The 25,379-nt window shown below is 47.2% G+C and overlaps 1 protein-coding gene across 3 annotated transcripts in view; it reads left to right on the top strand.

The window, feature by feature from the left end:
- The first annotated feature begins 3,804 nt into the window (after positions 1-3,804).
- LOC138299441 (inactive phospholipase C-like protein 2) overlaps positions 3,805-25,379 on the top strand; it is a 469,418-nt gene continuing 447,843 nt past the window's right edge. The window contains exon 1 of one of the 3 annotated variants that reach the window (XM_069237682.1): positions 3,805-3,951. Coding sequence is in view for 1 of the 3 variants with exons in the window: in XM_069237680.1 (XP_069093781.1) it covers positions 4,735-4,983 (249 nt within the window). In the remaining 2 variants the exon portion in view is untranslated. Of the gene's footprint in view, positions 4,984-25,379 lie in introns of all 3 variants that reach the window. The other 2 variants (XM_069237681.1, XM_069237680.1) reach the window with 2 other exon arrangements.

Raw genomic sequence — 25,379 nt, 5'->3', positions numbered from 1 at the left:
AGATGTTTCTTGTGCAGCAGCTGGCTATTCTATAGCAGTTCTCTGTGATTAATCTTAAATAGCTCATGCAACAGTTGCCCTTAGTGTACCTGCAGCCCTTCCTGCAATAGGCATCCTTTTTATAGCAGCAGTGGTGCCTAATAGAGCTGCAATGCACGGTTCAGCAGCAACCTCTGGGGCACCATTGGTCTCTAATATTGCAGCAGTCAGTGTGCAGCAGTGCCAGTTTGTGCAGCAGCTGACACGAGTACAGCTGCAGGCAAATATGCAGTAGCAGTAATATCCAGTACAGCAGCAGTAACTAATGCAGCAGCAGTGCCTAATGCAGCAACAGCATCTCTTGAAGCAGCAGTATCTAATGCAGCAGTGTGTAATTAGCACCGGCATTTAATGCAGCTGCATCTAATGCAGAAGCAGTGTCTAATGCAGCACCAATATCTGTTGAAGCACCAGTGTCTAATACAGGAGCAGTATCTAATGCAGCAGCAGCAGTGTCTAATTGGCAGCTGTACCTAATGAAGCAGCAGTGTCTAATACAGCAGCAATAGCTGTTGAAGAAGCAGTATTTAATGCAGCAGCAGTATCTAATCAGCAGCATTATCTAATGCAGCAGTGTCTGATGCAGCAGTGTCTAATGCAGAAGTGGTATCTAATGAAGCAGCAGTGTATAATTCAGCAGCAATATCTGCTGAATCAGCAGTATTTAATGCATCAGCAGTGTCTAATTAGCAGCAGTATCTAATGCAGGAGCAGTCTGGTGTAGCAGTGTCTAATGCAGGAGCAGTAGCTAATGAAGCAGCAGTTTCTAATGCAGGAGCAATATCTGTTGAAGCAGCAGTATTTAATGCAGTAGCAGTGTCTAATCAGCAGCTTTATATAATGCAGCAGCAGCGTCTAATGCAGCAGCAATATCTGCTGAAGCAGCAGTGTCTAATCAGTGGCTGTATCTAATGCATCAGCAGTGTCTAATTAGCAGCTGTATCTAATGAAGCAGCAGTGTCTAATGCAACAGCAATATATGTTGAAGCAGCAGTATTTAATGCAGCAGCAGTGTCTAATCAGCAGCGGTATCAAATGCAGTAGCGGTGTCTAATGCAGGAACAGTGCCTAATGCAGCAGCAGTCTTTACTCAGCAGTAGTATCTGATGCAGCAGCAGTATCTAATGCAACAGCGGTATTTAACACAGAAGCAGTGTGCAACAGTGACTAATCAGCAGCAGCGTCCAATGGAGCAGCAGCTTCTGGTGTAGCAGCAATATCCAATGCAGTAGCAGTTTCTGGGGCAGCAGCAGTATCTAAATCAGCAGCAGCATCTACTTAAATAGCAGCTTCAATTGCAGCAGCAGTCTCCAATGCAGTAGCAGTGTCTAATGCAGCATCAGTATCTAATGTAGCAGCAGAGTCTAATCAGCAGCAGTGTCTAATGCAGCAGCAGCTTCTGGTGCAGTGGCAGTGTCGAGTGCACTGGCAGTGTGTAATGCAGCAGCGGTTTCTGGGGCAGGGGCAGTATCCAATGCAGTAGCTGCTTTGGGTGCAGCAGCAGTGTCTAATGCAGCAGCAGCATCCAGTGCAGCAGCAGTGTCTAATGCATCAGCAGCTTCTGGTGCAGCACCAGTATCTAATCAGTGTCTAATGCAGCAGTGTATGATGCAGAGGCAGTATCTAATTCAGCAGTAGTATCCAATGCAGTAGCGGTGTCTAATGCAGCAGCATCTAATGCAGCAGCAGTGCCTAATACAGCAGCTGTTTCTGGTGAAGCACGAATCACCAAGCCAGTTGTCTCCCCAGAGTAATCTCACTGTCTCTATCTAATGCTGAAGCAGTGTCTGACATAGCAGCACTACCTGCTTTAGCAGCACCCCCTGTGCAGAAGCAGTCCCTCGTGCATGGGCAATCTCTGATGCAGTGGCAACTGCTTCTGATGCAGTAGCAGCAGTCTCTTTTGCAGCAGCTGAAGTCTCTTGTGCAGTAGCTGAAGTCTGTTGTGCAGCAGCATTCTCCTGTGCAGGAAGGTGAAGTATTTTACTGTGCAGAAGCTGTCTCTGGTGCCACCGCAGAGGTCTCACATGCAGCAGCCTCGGGTGCAGATAGCAGCTGTCTTTGTTGCAGGCAGATGAGATCTCACATACAGAAAGTGAAGTCTCTTGTGAAGCAACAATCTCTGATGCAGGTAACTGGGGTCCCACATACAACAGTGGCGGTCTCTTCTGCAGTGAGTGGCTGTATCTGCCGCTGGCAGCTGAAGCTTCATGTGAACTAGTTGAGGCCTCTCGTGCAGCAGCAGAATGCGGTGGAAACAGGTGAAGTCTGCTCAGTAGCAACTGTCTCTGCTGCAAACAGCGACTGTTTGATGCTGAGTGCTGAGGTTTCAAGTGCAAAGCAGTCACTGGTGCAGGTAGTGACTGTCTCTGTTGGAGGCGGATGAGGAATTCTGTGCAGCACCTGACGTCTCTTGCGCAGTCTCCATTGCAGACAGATGAAGTCCATTGAGCAGAAGCAGTCCCTGGTGTAGCTAGCGCCTGTCTCTGGTACCGGCTACTGAAGTCTTTTGTACAGAAGCTGTTTAGGTTGCTTGATCTGGGGTCTCGAGTGCACGAGTGCAACAGTAATCCCTGGTGTAAGCAGAAGACATCTCTTTTGCTAGCTGGTGTGATATTTTGTGCAGCAACAGTCTCAAGTGCAGCAGCAGTCTCAGGTGCAGGCAGCTGCTGTCCCTGTTGCTGGCTGCTGGGGTCTCTTTTGCAGCAGCTGGGCTTCGCATACAGCACCTGAGATCTCTTCTGCAGCCTCCATTGCACATAGGTGCAGTACATTGTGCAGCAGCAGTCCTTGGTGCTCGCTATTGAGGTCTCTTGCGCAGCAGCACTCTCGGGTGTTGAGTTCTCTTCCGCAATAGCAGTCTACTGCAGGCAGCGGCTGTCTCTGGTACGGGTAGCTGAGATCTCTTACGCGGTAGCAGTGCCTGGTGCAGGTAGCGGCTGTCTCTAGTACACCAGCAGGCTCAGGTGCAACAGCTGAGGTCTCTTCTGCAGCAGCTGTCTCGGGTGCAGATGCTGCGGACTCTTCTGCAATAGCAGTCTGGTGCGGACTGCGGCTATCCATGGTGTTGGCAACAGATCTCTTACGCGGTAGCAGTGCCTGGTGCAGGTAGCGGCTGCCTCTATTGCAGCAGCAGTCTCGGTGCAGCAGCTGCGGTCTCTTCTGCAGCAGCCATCTCGGCTACAGATTCTGCGGTCTCTTCTGCAACAGCCGTCTGGTGCATGCAGGAGCTGTCTCTGCTGCCGGCAGCTGAGCTCTCTTACGCGGTAGCAGCACCCGGTACAGGCAGCGAATGTCTCTGGTGGGGCAGCAGCTGCGGTCTCTTCTGCAGCAGCCATCTCGGCTGCAGATTCTGCGGTCTCTTCTGCAACAGCCGTCTGGTGCATGCAGGGCCTGCCTCTGCTGCCGGCAGCTGAGCTCTCTTACGCGGTAGCAGCACCTGGTACAGGCAGCGAATGTCTCTGGTGGGGCAGCAGCTGGGGTCTCTTCTGCAGCAGCCATCTCGGCTGCAGATTCTGCGGTCTCTTCTGCAACAGCCGTCTGGTGCATGCAGGACCTGCCTCTGCTGCCGGCAGCTGAGCTCTCTTACGCGGTAGCAGCACCTGGTACAGGCAGCTGATGTCTCTGGTGGGGCTGCAGCTGGGGTCTCTTCTGCAGCAGCAGTCTCCGGCGCAGACCGCGGCTGTCTCTGGTGCAGCAGCTGTGAGAATCACCCAGAGCAGCGGCACGTGTGGTGAGGAGGAGGAGGGGAGGGGAGCCGAGGGGAGGAGGAAGCCCTGTGTGCAGACAGAGCAGGGCAGAGAGCGGCTGAGTCGGCAGAGGAGGGGACCCGGACCCGGCAGTAGCCGCACTGGAGCCGGGAGAAGCAGTCCCCGGAGGTCGGCTGCTGCGGGCTGGAGACCTGGGAGGCAGGTGCGTCCTGGCACCCCTGGAGCTTGCGGGGTGCTGCTGTTCTAGGGTACTTTCATAGCCCTCCTTGGGTAGGGCCACTGCCCGCTCCGCTTTCACTAGCTGGTTAGTTCCCCAACTCCCCTCGTCAGTTTATTGCACCCAAGGCACTCGGTGACTTTGCGTCCTGCTGCTCCGGCCACATCTGCCCCTGCCTGCCCCCTGCTCACCTGGCTAGTGTACCTGCATCACCTGGCTGCAGCCCCCTGAACGGTCACTGCCCCCTGCACCCCAAATCACTGTCCCTGAAACACCGGCCTGTGTCCTCCCCCGACACCGTGCACCCTGGTCCGTGCGCAGGGCAACCCCCGCCATTGGACAGTACCCCCGGGCCAGTGCCACTTTCCCAACTGTTCAGTGCCCACTACACCCCTCTACTCCCTGGGAAGTGCCCTCTTCTGCCTTTCAGTCCTGGTCAGATCCCCCTCGAAACTTAGTGACCGCTCACTGCACCCCTGGACAGCCCCCCTCACCCACCATTCCCTGGCCAGTGTCGCCTGAGCCCTCCACTTCTAGTCGTTAACTCACACCCTTCCAGCCCTGGCCTAGCCCCTGAACCCCTTAGCAGGGGCACACAGTCTCCTTACTCTGAGATCTTTTGGGTATTGCCCCCTCCGCCTCGATCAGTGCCCTCCACCCCTCCCCCGTAACTTCTCCTGGTTCCTCGTCACCCTGCCCCCACCGCCCCTCGCCTCCTGCGCCTCTGACAATGAGCCCCCCATCACTGGAGATTGCCGGACTCTGAGCATGGCCAATGGACGCAGCCTGGGATCTGAAGCCGCGGTGGCAGACGGACTGCTCTCCCCATCGCAGGCCGGGCTACTGGGCACCCCGGAGCCCCCGGAGTCCCCAGGGGCCTTCCTTTCCCCGGCCCGGGCCCGGAGGGAAGGAGTCCGCAATGGGAGGTGCTCCGAGGACAGCCCTCGGTCCGGCAGGAGCAGCCGGGACAGCTCTGGCGAGAGGACCCACAACAGAGCCACCAACAGCATCATGAAGGTAAGAGCCGCAGACTAACATTAGCCTCGGGGGCCTCTCATCCGACCGCAGCCGGAAGTGGGTACAGGCTGCGACTCTCCACTGACGATCTCGAAAGGTAGCTCCGTGCGTTTGTGTTCCTACAGCGAAGGTCTGCGGGTAGGTCACAACTGGTGAGCCCGACCCCCCAATGTTATGAGATAGAAAGGCTTTTAAAAATCAAAGAAACAGAATACTTACAAAATTGCAAAATCTAAATCCCTCCACAGGGTTGCCTTCCGCCACTGATGGCGGGTGGCTGGATGGATGCGACCTGTCTAGTTGGTTCAGTCAGTACTAAAACATGTTTTAAGTTATGTATGTATAAGTTAGTGCATGTCCTGCACTGAGATGAACTAAAGTGCCACAGGTACACTTTGAAGCACTTTGACCTTGCCAACACCATTACTTTAAATAGCACCATGGCACTTCCACCAATACGTCACGCAGCCAGTTGCTTTCGGGCCTTATCCATCCAACAACTGTACAGTCAGCTGCACTCTAACCTTGGTCTGGGTGCCTTTATTTCTATACCGTGAGCCTGCAGCAGAAACCACGTCTCCTGGTAACTGTAAGGAGTGGGCGCTGCAACCTTGGCACGTGCTTTGGGATTCATTCACCGTCCAGAAAGAAAGTGACCTCACGACGCACTGGTCTCCTCTTTATTCAGTTTGTAGTGACGTGGGAAGAGTGTCATGGTGGGAACTAGTGCAAGCGAGGAAGTTGACCCTCCTTCCACCTGGTTGCATAGTAAGAGTCAGTCCTTTTTGTAGGGTGGTGTGGCGGGCCCGAACACCCCCTGCTGCACCATTAATAAGCACGCTCCCAAGGGCCTCCCATGCGGCACCGCAGCACATCCGGTTTGACAATCAGGGCCTAAACGAGCCTGCTGCATAGATGTGCGTGTAACCTGCCAGCTTCAGGCTACAGTCCCACAAGGGTAGTTCAGTGGGTTGAGCTCTCGCTGCAGCCATATGTGTGTGTAACCTGTAGGAGCTGTGGCGGCTGCCACAAATCTCAAAGGGAGGGACGTGGGGAGGAGGGGAGACAGGGAGAAAAATATTACAAAAATAAAAAAGTACTCTTTTTCCGTCGCTGCCTCCTGCCGCGTTGCTCCTACGGTCTTCTTGTGGTGTCCCAGGATTCGGTGGGACACCAGCACTGGCTCCCCAGCAATCTTACAATACATAAGAGTACACTGTTCCAGAAAAAATGTGTAATGAACTCCACTAGGCACTTCTATACCTAGAAGCAAATGCCCTCACACATCCGATGGATGTCATGCTTCATTATAGGGCTTGCTCCTCGTCAGACCGGCGCTGCAATGTCTGACTGGCCCACCACAAGGGAGCACTCTGCCGGAGATCTTAATTGGAGATCTGTGCTGTGGTTCAAAGAAAGTAGGAATGAATTCAATCCTACACACAGAAAAAAATAGGAGAGAGAAAAGAAGGATAAAATTGGCTAAGGACCCTCCAAAAACCACAATTTTTTGATCAACGAAGGGTATCGGTCAAGGTTATAAGAACATAAAGGAGCGAAACAGAGATAATTCTCAACCACTCTGCCAACAAAACACAGTGAAGGGAGAAGAGATTATCTTCAACCATGATGGCACTGCGCTTGGTCTCCACCCGGCTGTAAAATACAGCTGGGTGGAGAGTTTCTAAGTGCGCATGTCAGTTTGGCTGGCCTCAGACGGCCGGCCAAACTAATACACACACTTAGAAGCGCACATAGCACTCCTCCTCCAGTTGACGTGGTGGAGGGTGGCCCTGCCCTACGAAGTCAGAAAAATGAAGAGATGATAAAATACTTTTATCATCCCTTTATTTTTCTGCTTTTCGTCAGTGGGGCGATGTTCCTCCGCCATAGTGGAGGGGCCGCACCTGGTAAGGACCATGCCTTTTTAGGCGAACATCCTCATTTTAGTGTCTATACTTCATTCAGGATTGCATCAGAGTCACACTTCACAAATAAATAAATAAATAAAATACTAGTGTGGTCCTTTGGTGCCACCCGCTGCAATGTGCTTGTTGTGTATACGATATGACATCGAGGAGGTACTTAGAACTTTAAAGCAGGTGGTAAAGAGTGCCAGGGGCCCTTCTGCAAGCAAAGAAAATGGGCCTTGCTGTCACTGGTTGGCTAGTAAAAGACTTACTTAATTAGGGTGCAGTGGGCCTTCCACTTGTTGGGGTGCCGCCGGTGTGAATACATCTGCACCCAGTGTCTAAAGTGTTCCCTCTATTCCACTGGAAACTGTGTACGGAGCCAAGCCTTGGCATAGAACTGCACGCAAAGCAAATCCGCAGCTGTATCGGGAACTGCAACCAGTGTAGTGCAGTGGCCTGTACACTCCTGTAGGTAACTCTTGCAGCAGATGTATGTGCAGCCAATATCTCCCCGATGCCAGGTCGGCAATGTGTATGCAGTCAATAGCATTCTGATGCCATCCTAATAGTGTATGTCCGGTCAATAATTCCATGATGCCAACATGATTATGGAAGTGCAGTCAATTGCACCCTGGCGCCATCGTGACAGGTATACGCGTGCAGTCAATATCTCCCTGATGGCACCATGCATGTTTAGTCAATATTACCATGGTGCCGTCCTGGCAATATATGTGCAGACAACTGAACACAGCTCACCACCCCTGACAATATATGTGCTGTCATGTGCGCCTTGTTACCTCCCTGGTAATATATGTGCAGTCTATTGCACCTGCTGCCCTCATGTCAATACAGTTACAGTCAATTGCACTCTGTTGCCATTCTGTCGATATATTTGCAGTCGATTGCACCATGCTGCTATCATGACAATATGTGCAGGCAATTGCACACGGGTGCCATCCTGGCAATGCACGTGCAGTTGGTCCCATCACGGCACGTTCCGTTGGTTCCTGCCCGTGCCATTCTGACAATGCACGTGGTCAGTTTCATCCCGTGCCATCCTGGCAATGCACGTGCAGTCGGTTCCATCCCGATCATTCCGCCAAGCACGTGCGGTTGCACCTTGGTCACATCCAATTAATACGTGTGCAATCACGCGCACGTCATTAATCCGTGGGCCTCTCGTTCAGTGAAGAGAAGGGCCCAGTGCAGCGCCTGGAGTGGGGCGCTTGCCTCTGTTTTGTACACTGGTCTGTCTCACTGCCCAGCTATGTCCGCATGAGCGCCTGCTTCCTGGGGAGCGTCTCCACATTCCGAATATACTGTCGTATCAGCCTCGCAATACAGGTACGAGATTATAGCTCAGTGGGTTGGTGCCGTGCAATCCCCGGAGCACACGTTGAGTACCAGTGAGGTGGGTAATAAAACACCTGGGTGTAAGGCAGCACTCTAAAACGATTGAGGCTGCACCCCGTGAAGCCGCAAGCGCTACAAAAAAGTGTTCATTGGTTATTCTTAGGCACATGCTCCACGGCGGCTGGCCTTGAGATCCTGACATAGAAAAACCGTACTATTATTAGTAGAAGTAGTAGTATCAACCCGCCTCAATATGTTTTTCCCTAAAGTAGCAGACAATAGGTGCCAGCAGGGTTAGATGTTTGCTGTGCAGACACGCGCTCTTCTTCTGAAAGCCTGTATTGCAAGTTGACAAATTCGGAGACTTCCTGGTGGGTTGATGTCTCTGAAAGGCTGGCAGGGTTGGGAAAGAGTCAGACAGACTTCTTTTTACACTTCCTACCTTAACAGTGTACTCCACCAAAGACCCGATAATCCGTTTGTGCAAAAGATTTGAAAGGTTGACTGGGCAGTATGGCTCAGCGAGGTGAAGGACTGCCAGACAAACTCATTGATCTGAAAATCACGAGTGGGGATACCGGCAAAACTCGCCTTTTTCTCCTCCCGAGACTGGTTATTTTAATACCATATATTAAGCAAAATTAACATCTGTGGTTTACAGCGCTTAGGGTTGGCAGAAGTCGGTATGAAGCGCTATAGGAATTAAAATGGTGACCTTAAGGGCGCATCACTCCCAAGTTTCAGCAAGAGGCCGCTCACTCTCGCCAGTTCCCTGGCTGTTTCTTCTTAATACTTGAAGGGCTGGGAAGCATTAAAACTGTTTACTCGGTTTCTGTTGCCGGTCTCCACACACTTCTTGAATGAATCTCAGTTTTAAACACGTAAACAGTTCAGAAAGTAAGAGTCCAGAAGAAAAACTGCGGGAGAGGGGTGACCTCTTCAGCGGGCGCCTGCTCCTAGCACGCGAGGTCTTGACCTCTGACTCGAGACCAGTGCGGGTCAGAAGTGAGAGGAAATAAATAGGGTGGCACCGGATGGGGAAATGCTGGGGAGAGAAATCAGGCCATCCGTGGACGTAACATGTACACCCTGTAGCTGCCAGGGGGCGCCCTGCCTTTTTAGCCCCCCAAAAACGCCTTGCATTCTGGGACTATAACGTGGGGTCGAAAGTACAAAGATGCAAAGCTCTGAAGCAGAAGCTGGCGACACGTGACACCGGCTCACTGGGGAGCTTTGGTGCCTGGTTTGCAAGGACAAAGCTTTAGCCGCGCGCCGCTTTTGCATAAATGCAAGTAGACCCCATTCAGGCGGGAGACTCCCGATTTTTTAAGCTCAAAATGGCTTAATTTTGTCTGTCTCCCGCCCGACATTGCGTCTGCTTCAACTGAAAGCAATGGGGGTGGGGGTGGCACATTCTCCCGATTTTTTTTTTTTAATCTCCCATTATTTTCTTAAATGTTGACATGTATGCCTTTGGGTCTAGAGCATTCAGAGAAAATGATTTTTTTTTCTAGTTTATCCTCGGCCCTGTTTTTTTTTTCTAGTTTATCCTTGGCCCTGTTTAGGCCTCAGCGTGAAATGTTGCTGCAGGGGATTGCCGCATTTCCCTGCTTGCTGCTCTGTTCCTATCTTAAGCCCCACAAAAACGTCATGTCAGATTCGGAGAAGCTCAGAAGCCCTTTACTATGAAGCGCTCAGGGGAAGTGACAGGGAGGCTGCCACGGGGTTTACACATTAAATTGCAATAGGAGTTCGGATGGCCCCAGAGTTCCCTGATTCCACTACAGCTGGTACTCTAGTCATAGCTAAGCCCCTGGTCTGGTGCTGCTTGTGTCTGTTCCGACTAAATACTGGTTAAAGTGCACCACACAGGAGCTACACAGACATAACCATTATAGACCCTGAACATGACAGGAGAAAGATTACTTTTCCACCGGGGTATCCCCGTGTGCTGATTTCACATGTGACATTTTGATCCACTTCTGATTTTTTTGCATTTTGGAATTTCTAAGCACATTCTTAGGTTTAGCCTATCAGACAGCGCACTGTCTGGTTGCGAAATACGTACTGTGGGCTTATGAAGAACGAACAGGGACTTGGAACTCTCCTGCTGCTTACCATTGGTAGACTTTCTTATCACTCATTTGCCTGCTTCTTCTTATTGTCCCAGCTTGTCAATCTTTGGTTTATCCCTCACATGGAGCATATCATCACACCATCCCGGTTGAATGACTGACTTCTATGCTTCCAGTTCTTGCTTTCGAAGCACTACTTTTTAGGTTGATGCCTACTAGACAGCACAGCTGTTTAGTTTGCTAACAACATCTTGGATGCATTCGGAAATGTTCCCAGCAAATGCATTCCGCCCATTGCTTACCATTGGGTTTGTAACTGACATTTGCTTGCTTTCCATTGGCTGGATTTATTTGTTTTAGGCTGTCCAACTTGAGTTTGTCCCTTCCCTTGCCCATAGCCTATTTACTGTATTCTTGCACCAGTACTGGATTTCTGTAAACAGGTCTTTGAATATTCTTTTTGTCACATTTGCTGTGCAATCAAAGACTCTGTCTTCCAGGGAACTTGGGGTTTACTTTTCATTTTCTGACTTCTAAGTGAGAGGATTTATGTGACAATCATGCTGGCTACTGTGGGTGTGCTGACTGGCAGGCTGTGCAATGTTATTTTTGTTCCACCACACAGCAATATTTAAATGTCTGTAAATAAACTGTGCAGATATTTTATAATATATATGAGTTAGTAAAGCAGAACTGAAGCACATTTTTGGTAATTCTGAAGTGTGGTGGAAACAAATATTTTAATATAATTTAAACACATCAATTCATAAGGTGATGCCATTTCCATACATTATCGTTTGTGCACTGTATACTTTCAGCAGTGAAACTGTATGTCTGTGCAAATGTAATGGTTATTTCAATTGAAAATGTGTTGTCTGTAATGGCAGTACACTACCACACTATGCACACTTCATTTTACCCTACTCCACTCTACTCTTCACCACTCCACACTACGTCACTGCCAGTGCTTAATTTGTAAATAAAAATGTGTGGTGCTCAAAGCTCTCCTGTGAAACAATTGGCTGCGGCAATTAAATGTGCGAGCATGGAATACAGAGGCAGCGTGATCCTGAAGCCATCTTGAGCCTCTTTAATCCATTTACAGCCACCCCCTGCCCCTTCAGCACACTCTTGCACAGGAGTAGCATGTTGAATTATCTCAAGTTCACAAACCATAGAGGACGGAGCCTTAATATATGTTATTTGAGATGTCCACTGATGCTACCAGTGCTGTTATTTCACATTGTGAGTGATGTAAAATGTGAGGCCATAAATAACACAAGGCGGGGCACAAGTTAGTGTTCACTCAATAATCTGTAACTGGTGAATTTCAGAGGACTTTTGGTTTTAAACTTTACTTTTGACCTTATTACAACACCTAACTATAGCACAACTTCACCCTTTGTTTTTTACAGTGAATTTCTTGTTTTAATTTTTAACGTACACTAAGATCTTATTAACACATACCTAAGTATAATGTCAATTTAACCTTTGATTTTTCAGTGAATCTGTATATTGGTCTAACAAAATGTTACTATTTTAAAGTGAGGGAACTATTAAGCGAATGAGAATATGGTTAGGCTGAGTAAACAGATGTGAACTGAAGAAGCTGTCCTTAAGCAACGTCCCCCTCTTTGACTATTTTTAGACCTTTTATAAATAAATTCTGCCTCAAATTACTAAAAGCCCACACCTCCCCTCACATTGTAACCCTCTTGTTTCATGCCTGCATTAACATCTCAATGCTCATTTACTTCAGCCTGCTCTGCGAGAAAGGGTTTAAATTGAAGAACTCCTATTCCAACAAATGGTCTTCACATGTGGCAAACTTTTGTCTTAAATACAACATGTTTCCTCTGTGGTTGTTCATTAGAACTCTCTGTTGAAACTGGTGCTGAATACTAGGGAGTTAGCAGATAGGGATGTGTGCGGTGGGGAATAGGCACCTAGAGCAGCAGGAGATGGGCATCAGCAGTGGGTTATGTGTATGCCTGGCTGAAGGCTGTTTGCAGCCTGGGGTGTGCTCCCTCAGCAACTTGTGTACCTCTAGTGGTTTAGCTGTAGGACATGGCCACTGACAAACCCAAAGCCCCACATCCATCCACTGCTGCTTGTGTGTAGACCATTCTACATGAAATTGACACTTTATGACGATGATTAGAAATTAAAATTCTGACGATTTATTCCAGGCTACTTTATTTTTTTTCCCTGAAACACCACTGAGATGGATAGTAGAGATCAGGTGATTATGAAGATGCATACATGTCATACTTCTAGTCCTGGGCTTTCTGTCCACAAATCAGTAGAAATGTGGGCTTTAGTCTTCTCGAAGTAAACCAGGACTGCAACTCCCACAAGTCATTAGGTTGTTAACTGAAACACTAGGCGTGCGAACCAGGTGTCCCTGGTGAATTGGAAATGGCTGCTGTTACTGTGTTCAGTGTACTGTTTGCTCCAATAGACTGTGTTACTGAGTGTCACTAGTTTTTAACTTCGAGCAGTCAGATATTAACTCACTTCCCTGTTTAACCCCCGGTAGCCTGGTTCTTGTTTCTGTATAAACTGGCAGAGGAGTTCACTACTGCTTAATTTATTTATAAAAGCAAAAACACATAAGTGCAGGAGTCTAAAGTGTTTCGTAGGAGCCGACCACCAGGACATTAAATCTGATGGCCGAGGCACTCCGGCCCCACATAGTGGTGATAGTTTCATACCCCTGTTCCCAAAAAATGAGGTCGGTTTAAGACACCAATAGCATTCGAGATACAGCTTGCTTGGCTGTCTTTAAATCTGAGAGTTCCCTGTAGCACCATCATATCAGAAATCCGCTGCCATTAAAATGGAGACTCGGCGCAGGTGGGAAGCGTTAAAACTGGCGACTCCAAGCACTTGCAGCAGACAAGATTCCCAAAACCCTCAGATGCTGCCGGTAGCAGAAAAAAACTACAAGGCTACAAAAACAGAGGTTGCAGGTAGGAAGACATGCTTTCAAGGCCATTAAAATAGAGGTTACAGGCAAAAAGCCATAATTCCAAGGCCATTAAAACTGGTGGCACAAATCCCATCCGAATCCCAACACTATCAAAACTGATGGCCCCAGACGATGGCAGCAGGCCAGAATTCACCTTCGAAACTGACGCCCCCAGACCCTGATAACAGGCTAGAGTTCCAAGATCATTATACAGTGGTTACAGGCAGGAAACCAAACTCACAAGGCCATTAAAACTGCGGGCTCCATATGCAAGCAGCCTGATTCGCCACACCAAGTCAAATCAGAGTTTATTGTTTCAGCTTATGAACGTAAGCCATACAATATATAAAACCATCACTGAATAAAAAGCACTAACGGGTGTTTGTTACACAACACATATACATTAGGTCTAATTTTTGCGTCTATGAAATGCAGAACAATCAGTAAAACAATATGATTCTAAAACAAAACTTTTATTTACAAATCTACCTTCTTCCACTTCTTAAAAGTTAAAACTTCTGATGTCAAAACTTCAGCCCAACTCATAACCATGATCTCCTAGTGTTCTTATTTGGGGAAAAATATTTAACTATTCGTCACACCATTAAAACGGAGAGCTTCATATTCTGGCATCAGTCCGGAATCCCAATGCTAGAAATACTGATGGTCCAGAGGCCGATTGCAAGCTACAATGCCAAGGTCATTAAAACTGAGGGCCACAGAAGCTGGCAGCAGGCCAGGATCATTCTACCATAAAAATCGAGGGCTCCGCACACTGCCAGCAGTTCAGAATCTAAATGCCCACAGACGGCCTGAGATACCGGCAGCTCAGCATGCCAACAACACTAAAATGAGAGTCACACGTTAGCAGCAATCCAGAATCCTACTGCTATTACAACTGAGTGTCCCAGGCACTGGCAGCGGGCCAGAACCTCAAGATCATTAAAACTGAGGGACCCAGATGCTGGCAGCAGGCCAGAACCCCACTTTCATTAAAACTGAGGGACCCAGATGCTGGCAGCAGGCCAGAACCCCAAGGTCATTAAAACTGAGGGACCCAGATGCTGGCAGCAGGCCAGAACCCCACTTTCATTAAAACTGAGGGACCCAGATGCTGGCAGCAGGCCGGAACCCCACTTTCATTAAAACTGAGGGACCCAGATGCTGGCAGCAGGCCAGAACCGCAAGGTCATTAAAACTGAGGGACCCAGGTGCTGGCAGCAGGCCAGAACCCCACTTTCATTAAAACTGAGGGACCCAGATGCTGGCAGCCGGCCGGAACCCCACTTTCATTAAAACTGAGGAACCAAGATGCTGGCAGCAGGTCAGAACACCAGTGTCCTTAAAACTAAGGACCCCAGACACAGGCAACCGGCCAGAACCCCACTGTTACTAAAGTTGTGGCTCGGCGCACTGCCAGCAGACAAAAATGCCAACAACACTAAAACGAGGGCTACACAATCTAGAAATAATCCAGAACCCCACTGTCACTAAAACTGAGGGCCCCAGATGCTGGCAGATGGCCCAATCCCACTGTCATTAAACTGAGGGCTCAGCACACTGGCAGTAGACAAAAAAGCCAACAACACTAAAACAAGCATTGCCAATGCCAATAGGTTTGGCGTGTGAAGGTATTGTTAAGACAGACCTAAAGATCCATGGAGTTTAATGACTGCCCTCCTCCGTCTAGCTGCTCCCAGAGAAAACCACCATAAATTATCTACTTATCTAAAACACCTTAATAGCATTAGTGTGTCTTGTGTTGGCCCCTGAAATGGCAGCTTCAGGCAACTGGATAAGTAAACAAAATGATCACATCTGTTTTGGAGGCAAGCACTTTTTTTTGGAAGCACCCAACTTCTGCCCAGTGGAAACATGTACTCCTGACTCCCATGTGGGCGGAGACAAAGCCCCTTTCTAGGGATGCTCACATATGTGTCCGGCGACAGTTATGCTGTCAAGCCAGACCATAAGAACAGCTGCAGTCCAAAACTCCACTGTGTTAAAACTGAGAGCGACAGACACTCGCAGCAGTTACGCATGTAATTGACATAAAAAAACACTTTTTTTGGAGGAGACAATGGATTACCTCCAATTGGTCAGTTGCGCCCCCGGCTAGCCACATGTTCAGCGTCCCCTCGCCATGTTTTTACAGGCTCCCCTGTCCATGGCCGGGGCTGCACGTGGTGATGCTCTGTGTTGTGCTGTGCGCCCTGCGTAGGACTTCTCTTTGAAAAGATGCCACATGTGGGCGTCTGGAGCGCTGCAGATTGTGCAGGGGGCTGTGGGTGGAATGCTAGGCTGCCCTCAGCTATAGGAACACCCCCGCTGACCCTGCAGAAGGAGCAGCTACGTCCTCAGATGCCTCTTCAGAATTGAACTGTTTATAGCGCAGATGGAGGGGGAGGGAGCAGAGGTGGGTGGGAGAGGCGTGGGGGAAAGAGGACGCAATTGTTGAGTACCAAGGCTGCCTAGTCTTAATTCCACCTCATGCCTCTTTGTACCACCCCAAGCTTTCTACCTCTTGATCTCACTCCTGCAATTTCACGGATCTCATCCCTGCTTTCTCATCTTCCTCTTCTCCCATTTCCCTCTCTCTCTCTCCCCATCTCTCCCCGCACCCCCTCCTCCCTCCCTCTTTCTTTTGCTCTGGGTCAAATTCTGATAATGAAGTCCCAGTGGTCACCATCTACAACCACCAGTACAAATTAAGCACATCTCACAGAAGAAACGTGATTGTTTTTTCATAGAAATAATGGTAAATGCAACCGTCGGCCAATAAATCACACTTTGGGGGTCATTCTGACCGCGGCGGACGACGGTCGCCGCCCGCCACGCGGTTCCCGCCGAAAGACCGCGGCGGTCATTCTGGCTTTCCCACTGGGCTGGCGGGCGACCGCCGAAAGTCCGCCCGCCAGCCCAGCGGGAAACACCCTTCCCACGAGGACGCCGGCTCAGAATTGAGCCGGCGGTGTGGGAAGGTGCGACGGGTGCAGTTGCACCCGTCGCGAATTTCAGTGTCTGCTAGGCAGACACTGAAATTCTTTTTGGGGCCCTCTTACGGGGGCCCCTGCAGTGCCCATGCCATTGGCATGGGCACTGCAGGGGCCCCCAGGGGCCCCGCGGCACCCCCTACCGCCATCCTGTTCCCGGCGGGAGAACCGCCAGGAACTGGATGGCGGTAGGGGGTGTCAGAATCCCCATGGAGGATTCTCAAGGGCAGCGGAAAGTCGGCGGGACACCGCCGACTTTCCGTTTCTGGCCGCGGCTGAACCGCCGCGGTCAGAATGCCCAGCGGTGCACCGCCAGCTTGTTGGCGGTGCTACCGCCGACCTCCGCCATGGCGGTAATTACCGCCAGGGTCAGAATGACCCCCTTTATCTGTATATTACCCAATTAGTAAAGAGTAGGCGTTTTATTGTGGAATGTCTGTGAACAGTGACATGGACAGGTGTATTATAGTGTGACCCTGAGGACAGAGCTTGAAACCAAGACCCTCTTTTCAAGACCCCAGATCAGGATTACAATTGGCATAAACATTCTGCACCTTTTTCCCTGCACAAATTCGTCTTTGGGAAAATGAGTAGGGAAACACCACCTCCTTGTCAGCTCTGCTTGAAATGGGGGAAACGTGGTATTCAGCGGGGGCTCCTCCGCTAAGGTGGAAGAGCGTTGCCCCACTGCTTGCATCAGAAGGAAAAATAAAATGATAATAACGGAGTGTTATTATCATTTTATTTTTAGCTCGGACAGGTTAGGGAGGGGCGAGGCGGGGCAGGAGGGGAATGGATGTGGCTGGAGGAGGAATGGTGAGTGCACCATAAGTGCACATGTCTATTTGGCCGGCCGTGTTGGGCCGGCCAAACAGGCGTGCACTCTTCGTTTCTCCTCCCGGCTATATTACACACCCTGGAGGTGAATGGGCACAGGGTTCTACAACCTGTGTGAGCGCCGAAGCAGGCCGCTCACACCATCACAACGCTGCTGTCATGCTGGTGACAGCAACGTCGTGATTGGCTGAGGGGAGTCTGTGCTTCCGGATGAGGACGGAGGAGACAAACCTATCTCTGTTCGGTGCAGGTAAGGTTTTTTTTTGTGCCACCCCGTTAAGTGGCAGATGCCACTGGTGGTATTACTGTGTTATCCACCATTCTAAGGTGCAGAATTCAAAGTGCTTAGGTAGTGCCATGCTTGATAAATACTGCACCCAATGGTATTGGTAATTCCTTGGTGCAGTATTATTTCCTCTCCCAAAATAGTGCTACTCATAATACGAGCAAAAGCAGACTTTGTGATGTAATTGGCAGGTGTGTTATATGCTGTGTGCTCTCTATGCCGGGTGTCTCATGTGCCGACTGTGCTTTATGTCTAAGATGGTTTCTCCATCAGTAGTTCATCTGTAAGTGTACTGAATGCTTCATTGATGGCTCTGTGCTAAGCAATGGTTAGGGACCAAATGCCTACAAGAGGACCATCCAGACTGTACCATGAAATGCAGTTAAATACACGGGGGGCAGTTCACCCAGGCATTTGTGAGTACATAAAGTAGTACAACAGGAGTACTACTTCACATCATGCCTGGGTGAACTGGCTCTGAAATGTATAACTCCCTATTAGAAAAAGTGCCAGGACTGTACATACCTTTCTATTTGCACTAATTGGATATGAATATTCCCTGTTTTAGACGCTCTGGGGACAATTTTCAAGGACGTTTAAGAATACCTGAAGTAGTATCAGAGGAGCACTGCTTTGCATGTACAAAAATGCCTTTGTCACTTTGCCCCATGCTTTTAAAATGTAAAATGACTGCATCCTGTCTCCATTAGCTAAATTCCATTACTGACTGGTAACTCCTACCTTGAGGTTTCCGTGATCCATGTTCACGGCTAGAAGAACACATCTGAGTTTAAATCTCTAGTCACTATTATTATTATCTGTCATCAGCTTCCATCTTGCTTTTCCAGATCCTTGTTGGCTCTTCCCTCGCCCTGGTTACCTCTCTATGATGACACTGGATGCACCCTTCTCACATGAAATGCCTCACCCACTTCAGTAGTTCTACGACATGTTTTCCATCACGTAAAGAATAGACCTCCTGGACCTCACAGAACTGCCTCATGAGCACCAAAGGGTCAGGCCTGGGTCTCTGGGAGCCACTTAGAGACAGGACACACAGGGATCTGTCTTTTACCATCCTGATGGTATGACCGGATGTCCTCGATTTGCCAGGACAGTACCAGTTTTCACTATCCTGCCAGGATTTTTTTGTAATATCTTATATCCTACTTATTAAGGAGGTGAAACTAAGCTCATAGACGACACCCAAGAGGTGATGTGAGGAATGCTTGCAAAACGTCTAACCAGTGGTAGAGAGACGAGTCTTACTGCGTACCTGATCACAATTAGCAACACTCGCCAGAAAGTATTTTAGTGACACTGATACTTTGTGTTAATGTTATTACCACAAAAATAACAATCTTGGAACATCAGTGCCTCGGTGTCTTTAATTTTCTATTATGGAAAGTGCTATCAATCAAGGCATTCTGGCCACCACAGTCCTGCAAAACTGTTGTCCTGCGCCTGTCAGTGACATGTCCTGGTTTTTGGATTTCAAAATCTCCTCGCCATACACCGGGTGAGGGAGCCTCACTTAAACCACAGTGTCTGTGTTGTCTCTCAGACACTTGGAGAAAGTAGGCTTCAAATAAAGTGCCCAGGGGTGGAGGCGGCATCATATAGCTATAACTTTGATTACATCAGTGGTTTGAACCCTCGTGTGACCTTTGGCCATACCCGGTCTCCTGTTCTCTGCTGAGGATCAAGTGGAAAGGCAAGGAGTGCAAAGTGCAGAAAGCAGTCAGCACTGCCTCTGAGACAATGGGTAACAGGGACGGTGCCAAAGTGAAAGCCAGGGGTACACTTGGGAGCCCTAGTGACCATGTTGGGAAAGTAATGGAGTGTGTGCTTAGGGCAGCTCTCCAGCTTTCTCACCTTGCCAGCACTTTCTGTTCTGGTACATCTAAGGAGGAGGGAGCGGGAGGGAAGCCCTCCTATCTCATGCTTTTTGTTGGGTCTGGCCTCGAGGCAGCTTTGAATGATTTGTCAGTGTCATGTTTCCAAAATATCAATAATAAAAATGCATGTATATACATATGGGGCCTTTGGGACAACTATCATCATGCATTGGTCTTTTTAAGTGTCATTACATTTTGCTTCCGCCCATCCCGGCATCCATAATTGGACAATGAGTCAGATCGAAGCATCCATTGGCTCTCGATACTGTGAGTGCCAGCTTTTACCTCATCACGTGTGCGCAGCTGCCTGAAAAGGAGTGCGCCTCAGTGCCAGTGAGGCTGGTCTGCGGGTTCACTTCTTGATGTTTGCATTTTCCGTATGCTCGCTATTTTTTTTTTTTTTCATCTTGCAACAAAAAAATCATTGCATGATTGCCAAAACCAGACCTCTAAGCTTTCCTACTGCTTGTTTAATTTCGAAGCGCCACGACGGCCATTCTCTGCTCTCCAGCGCGTTTTCTAGGAATACAAAACTCACAAGTCCGCATGCCACAAAGTCATGTTTGTAAAGGACAGATGTTTATTGGAATACGTTTGTAAATAATGGTAATGTGCTGCTTGCATGACTCACTTATACAAACCACTTTACATATATAAATAGCTATTCCTACTAAATCATAGTGAGTACTTTAGGCGCAAGGCATGCTGGGTGCATTCACCTGTCAAGGTTCTACAGGCACAGAGCTAGCGGTGGGACCAGAGTATCACGAGAGATACTCCCGGCTGCTGAACTTGGCAGGAATGTGTGATCCTAGGCAAATCCCTTTTTTGCGCTGTCTCTAGTTATACATATCTGTCAATCGTCCGAGCGGTTTGAAACTGGCTATATTCAGCTACTGGGCTCTATGTTAAACGCTGGTTGCTTGTGCAGAAGCGGATGTAGCGTCTCCGCCGTAGCTCTCCTGTTAGCTAGAGCACACCCTGTGCTGAAACGACACAAAGAGGCGTAGAAGGGTGCGCAGCCTGTGTGGTGTCTGGTACACGCTGTTCACAGCTGCGTTTCTGCGCAAGCTTGCTGTTCCTCGAGCACGGCCTTGATTTCTTTGGCAGGGAGACCCACCACATCCAGAATCAGTAGCTATGAGCTTAATTATTGACAGGATGCTGGCAGCAGAAGAAGCCGATTTCTTGTGGATGGAAAAATAAGGTAACTCAGTAAGTTGAGCACCTGCTGTAGAGGTTGTGCACACAGGTTTTAGGCTACAGGTGGCATCTCAACAGGGCTGACTCGAGGTTTCATCCTCACAAAGTCGACACACTTTGTCCTAAAACAAGAAATAAGTAGTTCCCTGGTGCAGACATCCTATTTTTAGGAATTCGCAGGCATTCTCAGCAGTAGGCCTGGAAAGCCATACAAAGGATTTAAGGCACGCTCTTGGCCGCCTATTCCCCATGTATGAAAATCTACATAGCGTACATTTAAGCACTGTGGACTGGAGCCTCCCGTGCAAACACAGAGTTGCTGCAGTAAGGTTTCGATCATTCCCACGGAGGCAAAGGGTTGGATCTGAGTTTGCGTTTGCCAATAGGCGGACATGTTTGTGGAGGTTCACAAACTTACACAGCTAACCATGCTTTGTCCCACCCACTTCCCACCGCTCGCGTGGGATTTATCACAGCATGTCTCCCCGCTTGCAGCAGAAAACTTAGCAGTAGGAAATCCATTTTGAACTGCCAGGAATCGTTTTGTGATTTCCTGGCATGTCTATGTGGAAGTATTCTCTTACATATTATAAACAAGCATTGCCATCCCTTTTGGAAAACATTTTCATCAATTTTGCAGCCTTTCTGAGGACAATCAATTGTAATTGTCATGTACCCAATGCACACAGTTCTTTCCTCTGTATGATATCCCTAAGCCATGCCTAACAGTCCAGACACTGTTACCTTGATGTACGTTCCTCTGGTGACTGTCACTAATTGCAGAGGATGTGGCCTATTGGTCAGGGGTGCCGGCTTTGGAAACTGGGGACCCAGGTTCGAATCGGGCCCTGTGCTTGACTCGAGGTCAATAGCCTGTAATCCTGTGCAAAACGCTTAATCTTGCTGTGTCTAGAAATTCAATTTTTAGAAGGCTCAGTGAGTTAAACATCGGTTGTCACAACCCCACGGCCCACAAATGCCCCGTTCACTCCTTGATAAATTGAATGTACCACTTGGAATCCCATAGTATCTGTATGCAAAGCTGGGTCAGTTGTCCTTAATACAGTCTCGTTTTCACCTTTACTCGCCCCTAATAAAGAAATGGCATCCCTACTGCCCTGCAGTAACCTACCACCGTTACTAATGCCCACAGGAAGAGTCAGCAGACAGTCACTGGATAGCATTACAGCTCTGCTTAAAGTTTGAAAGCCATAACTAGCTATCCAGCTCTTGCTTCTGAGCTATTGTTTCCTGAAAATTTACAGCCATTAGCTAATGCAGCAACATTCATATCAGTGCATTTCTGGCACTGCTAGAGTTCATTACAAGAAAGCTGTTCTCTGGCAACACCACTTCAGCTGCTTGTGAAATTGACATGCATTGAAATATGTCTTTGGACAAATTACAAAGTACATGTTGTCTTATTAATAGTTGCCATACAGATTTCCCACCATTCAATGTACCTGCAATGGTAGTATATTTTTAATTAGGAGCAATGATTTAAAAACGGTCTGAGAAGGTGGATAATGTGACCTTGTGTTATAAGGAATAAAATATTCTCTACAGTACATTATGAGAATATTTTAAGGCTCTTTCTTTTAGGCAGGATATATGTGCATGATGCACATTGCAGTTGCTTGACAATAGCATCATCTCGAGGACATGTTAGAATACTAAGTGACTGTACTATACTCCAAGGCTGACACTGACTATGTCATATAGACTGGGACACTAGATAATCTGGAGCTAATTCCAGTGGACCATTTTCAGTTGGTTTTAACTGGGTCCAGCTGCTAGGCTATGAACCATTTGACATCTAGAGATATGCTAATGAGAAATGCTCATGGAGTCTTTGATCTGGTTATAACTTATTTGTGCCTATTGGTTGTACACAGTGTTTTCTGTACTAGTAGAATTTCTATTCTTTTATCCGAATGGACATATATAGTCCCAAGTTCCAAATTCCATCAGCCTCGAAGTTATTCAGTAGAAACTCATTCTTATTGGTTATCTAGAATGTCTACCAGTTATTTTTCTTGGTGAGGGGAGAGGGTGTGGTGGGATTGGGTACTTTTTCTGGTTCCGTTTTTTTTGTTGATCAAGTTATGTTACCTTTTTTGTAAAGTGATCACTTTTCCATAGGGGCTTAAAGGAGGTAGATAGCAGATCAAGCAAGCTTGGGTACAGAGCCCGCCCACGTGTCAGTCATTAGGATAAGCCAATGTCAAAGTTACCCACCTTTCTCCTTTAGCTCAGTATTTATAATGGAAAAAGAAAAACAACAAGTTTTCATTAGGCAAAGACTGAATTTCAAACTTAATATGGAGGCACATAGAGTAAAACTGAAGGCAAAAAAGTCAAATCTTTAAACATCTTAATTGATTGGACACAATAAACACAGGCATATACACTCATAAGTGAATTCTTCTGTATTGTTTGTGTTAAATGATAATCAAGACTACAGTGTACATGAACTATAGATATATATATATATATATATATATATATATATATATATATATATAACCCAACACATTATTCATGTATAAATGCAAGCAGTCAAAGCACACACCATGGGATAATATATGTTAAATCAACTCTCTTAATATATAGAATCAGTCCTCTGTATCAATCACAAAAGCCGAGAATCCGAAAGTATTGTTGCAAGAACTGGAGCTGACATTGACATTTTAGCCTGTTGCGTCAATAGTAGGTGTGACCACCCTCAGGACTATATATGTTGAAAGAGTTTCAAGATGAACTAAAATGAAAAACAAATGTTGAAGGCAAAAAACAGCTTAATATAGTTTTAAGCAAAATTACTGATATGGATAGGTGCAGTTGGAAAATAGTTCATCATCCCAGCTGGAATTAACCCAATAAGCCCCTCTACAGATTCAATCTAGAGTTAATCAAAAAGGAGCTGCTGCGGGCATTTTGGGCTATCTTAAAACTCTTTCAACATATATGGTCCTGAGGATGGTCTCACGTACTGTTAACACAAGAGACCGAAACATCGACGTTTGCTCCACTTCTCGCACCAATACTCTCAGATTCTCAGATTTTGTGATGCATACAGACTTATTCTGTATATTAAGACAGCTCCCACCTCACCTTCTATTTGCCCCACTCATACTATATTTAGGTAATTCTAAGCAGCTGCTTCACAGCATCATCAAAAGTGGACAAAAGAAGGCACCATATGGCAAAAAAATGGTCTTAAAAATCTTCTTGCTGCTCGTGGGAAAGCAGTGCAGAAATTATCAACTTTAATTTTCTGTGGGGATTTTTAAACCCTTGCATTGGTGCTGAGGCTGGGCCATCAACCTATACACACCTGCGGAATTGAAACATCTAATTTTAGAGGCTGGACATCATAGACACACCTCTTGTACTTCCCTCTTGGGTGACTTTTACAAGACTGAATGGTGCTGCTTCAAGAAAACATCTCAAATCTCACAGGCGTTGGCATTGAGTTATGTGGAATGGCTATTCATAGTGGTTGAATTGTGGGTAGATATTTACCCAGCCTCTCCCACAGTGGCCTTAGCACAGTTCTGAATATCCATGGAGGACCAAAGAGAAACAAATGATGTGGAATAATGCACACATACTCTAGCATTTTTATTTTGTTAAATTGTAAGTTAAATACACATTAGTGGTCTATGGTAAGGTGTTTATAAGCGCGCACTCCTAATTACAAAGTGCACCCCCTACTCCATACATTTAGGTTCGGGAACACGGGGAAACCAAACATCACAAGGACAAAAATATTCCTGTTCAACCTGTCTACATTTATAAATAAATGGAATATATGTGACATAGTGCCAGGTGTACTAACATACAATTTTGCATTTCCTAAATAGTAACTTCGTAGAAATCACTATTTAGGAAATGCAGAATGCTATGTACAGAGATACCAGTTTCCTAATAACGATTCCAAAGCAGGAATCGCTATTAGGAAATCGCAAATAAGGAATCCTGTTGAATTTGTGTCAATGGGCCGGTTTTTCATTTCCCAAATACCAAATTCCTAGTAGGGAATTGCTATTTGTGAAATGCAGTACCAAGGATGGCAGTGAGCAAAAGGTCCCCATTGGTGCATTCCAAAAATAGTGGTGCACATGTAGAGCAAACATATGCTGAAGGGGCATGTTTGTGCTCTATTGCAATTATAAAAATAAATTTTTTAAAAAAAAGCATTTTGGAGGGCACATGGTTACCATCGACTTCACGTCGAAGGTAATTGCATTTCCCATATGCCCAAATCGCATTTTGGAAATGGTTTGTACATCAGAATAAGAATTGCAAATTGGCAATCCCTATTTGCGATTTCCTAAAGACCTTTGTACATCAGAGAAGGCCATTTTGCATTTCTTAACGGCCGAAGTACCGATTCGGACCGTTAAGAAATGCAAAAGGGCTTTGCACATGTGGCCCATAGTCACTAACCCAGAAAGATTGAGTTAGATTTGATTTGTTATTTATAATATCTCATTTCTTTTTTTTTTTTAATTAAAAATGTTTTTTTTTTTTTTTTACAACAACAAATCTTTCATTATTTATGCATGCTTGTATTGGTATAATTCATAAAGCACAGTCCACATTGAGTTCATTAATCAAACTGACAAAGCAGTACAAAACTACATCATTATGAATATACCGGTGCTTCTTGGCGCTAATGCAGAAAATATTGCACATATAAGTAATTTGAATCTTATTTTTAGCTGCACTACAAGAATTTGAGCAGTTTAATGAGCTGAGTCAGGACAGTTGGTGTGCGAAGCAGGAAGGTAATGAGTTCCAGGCTTTCACAGCTGCCACAGAGAAGGCCCAAAAGTGGCCGTGGGAGACCCAGAAACAGGTA

The sequence above is a fragment of the Pleurodeles waltl genome, chromosome 6 (genome assembly GCF_031143425.1).
Source record: "Pleurodeles waltl isolate 20211129_DDA chromosome 6, aPleWal1.hap1.20221129, whole genome shotgun sequence".
Lineage (NCBI taxonomy): Eukaryota > Metazoa > Chordata > Amphibia > Caudata > Salamandridae > Pleurodeles > Pleurodeles waltl.
Note: the sequence above shows the minus strand (reverse complement) of the source record. Positions and strands in the feature narration are given on the sequence as shown.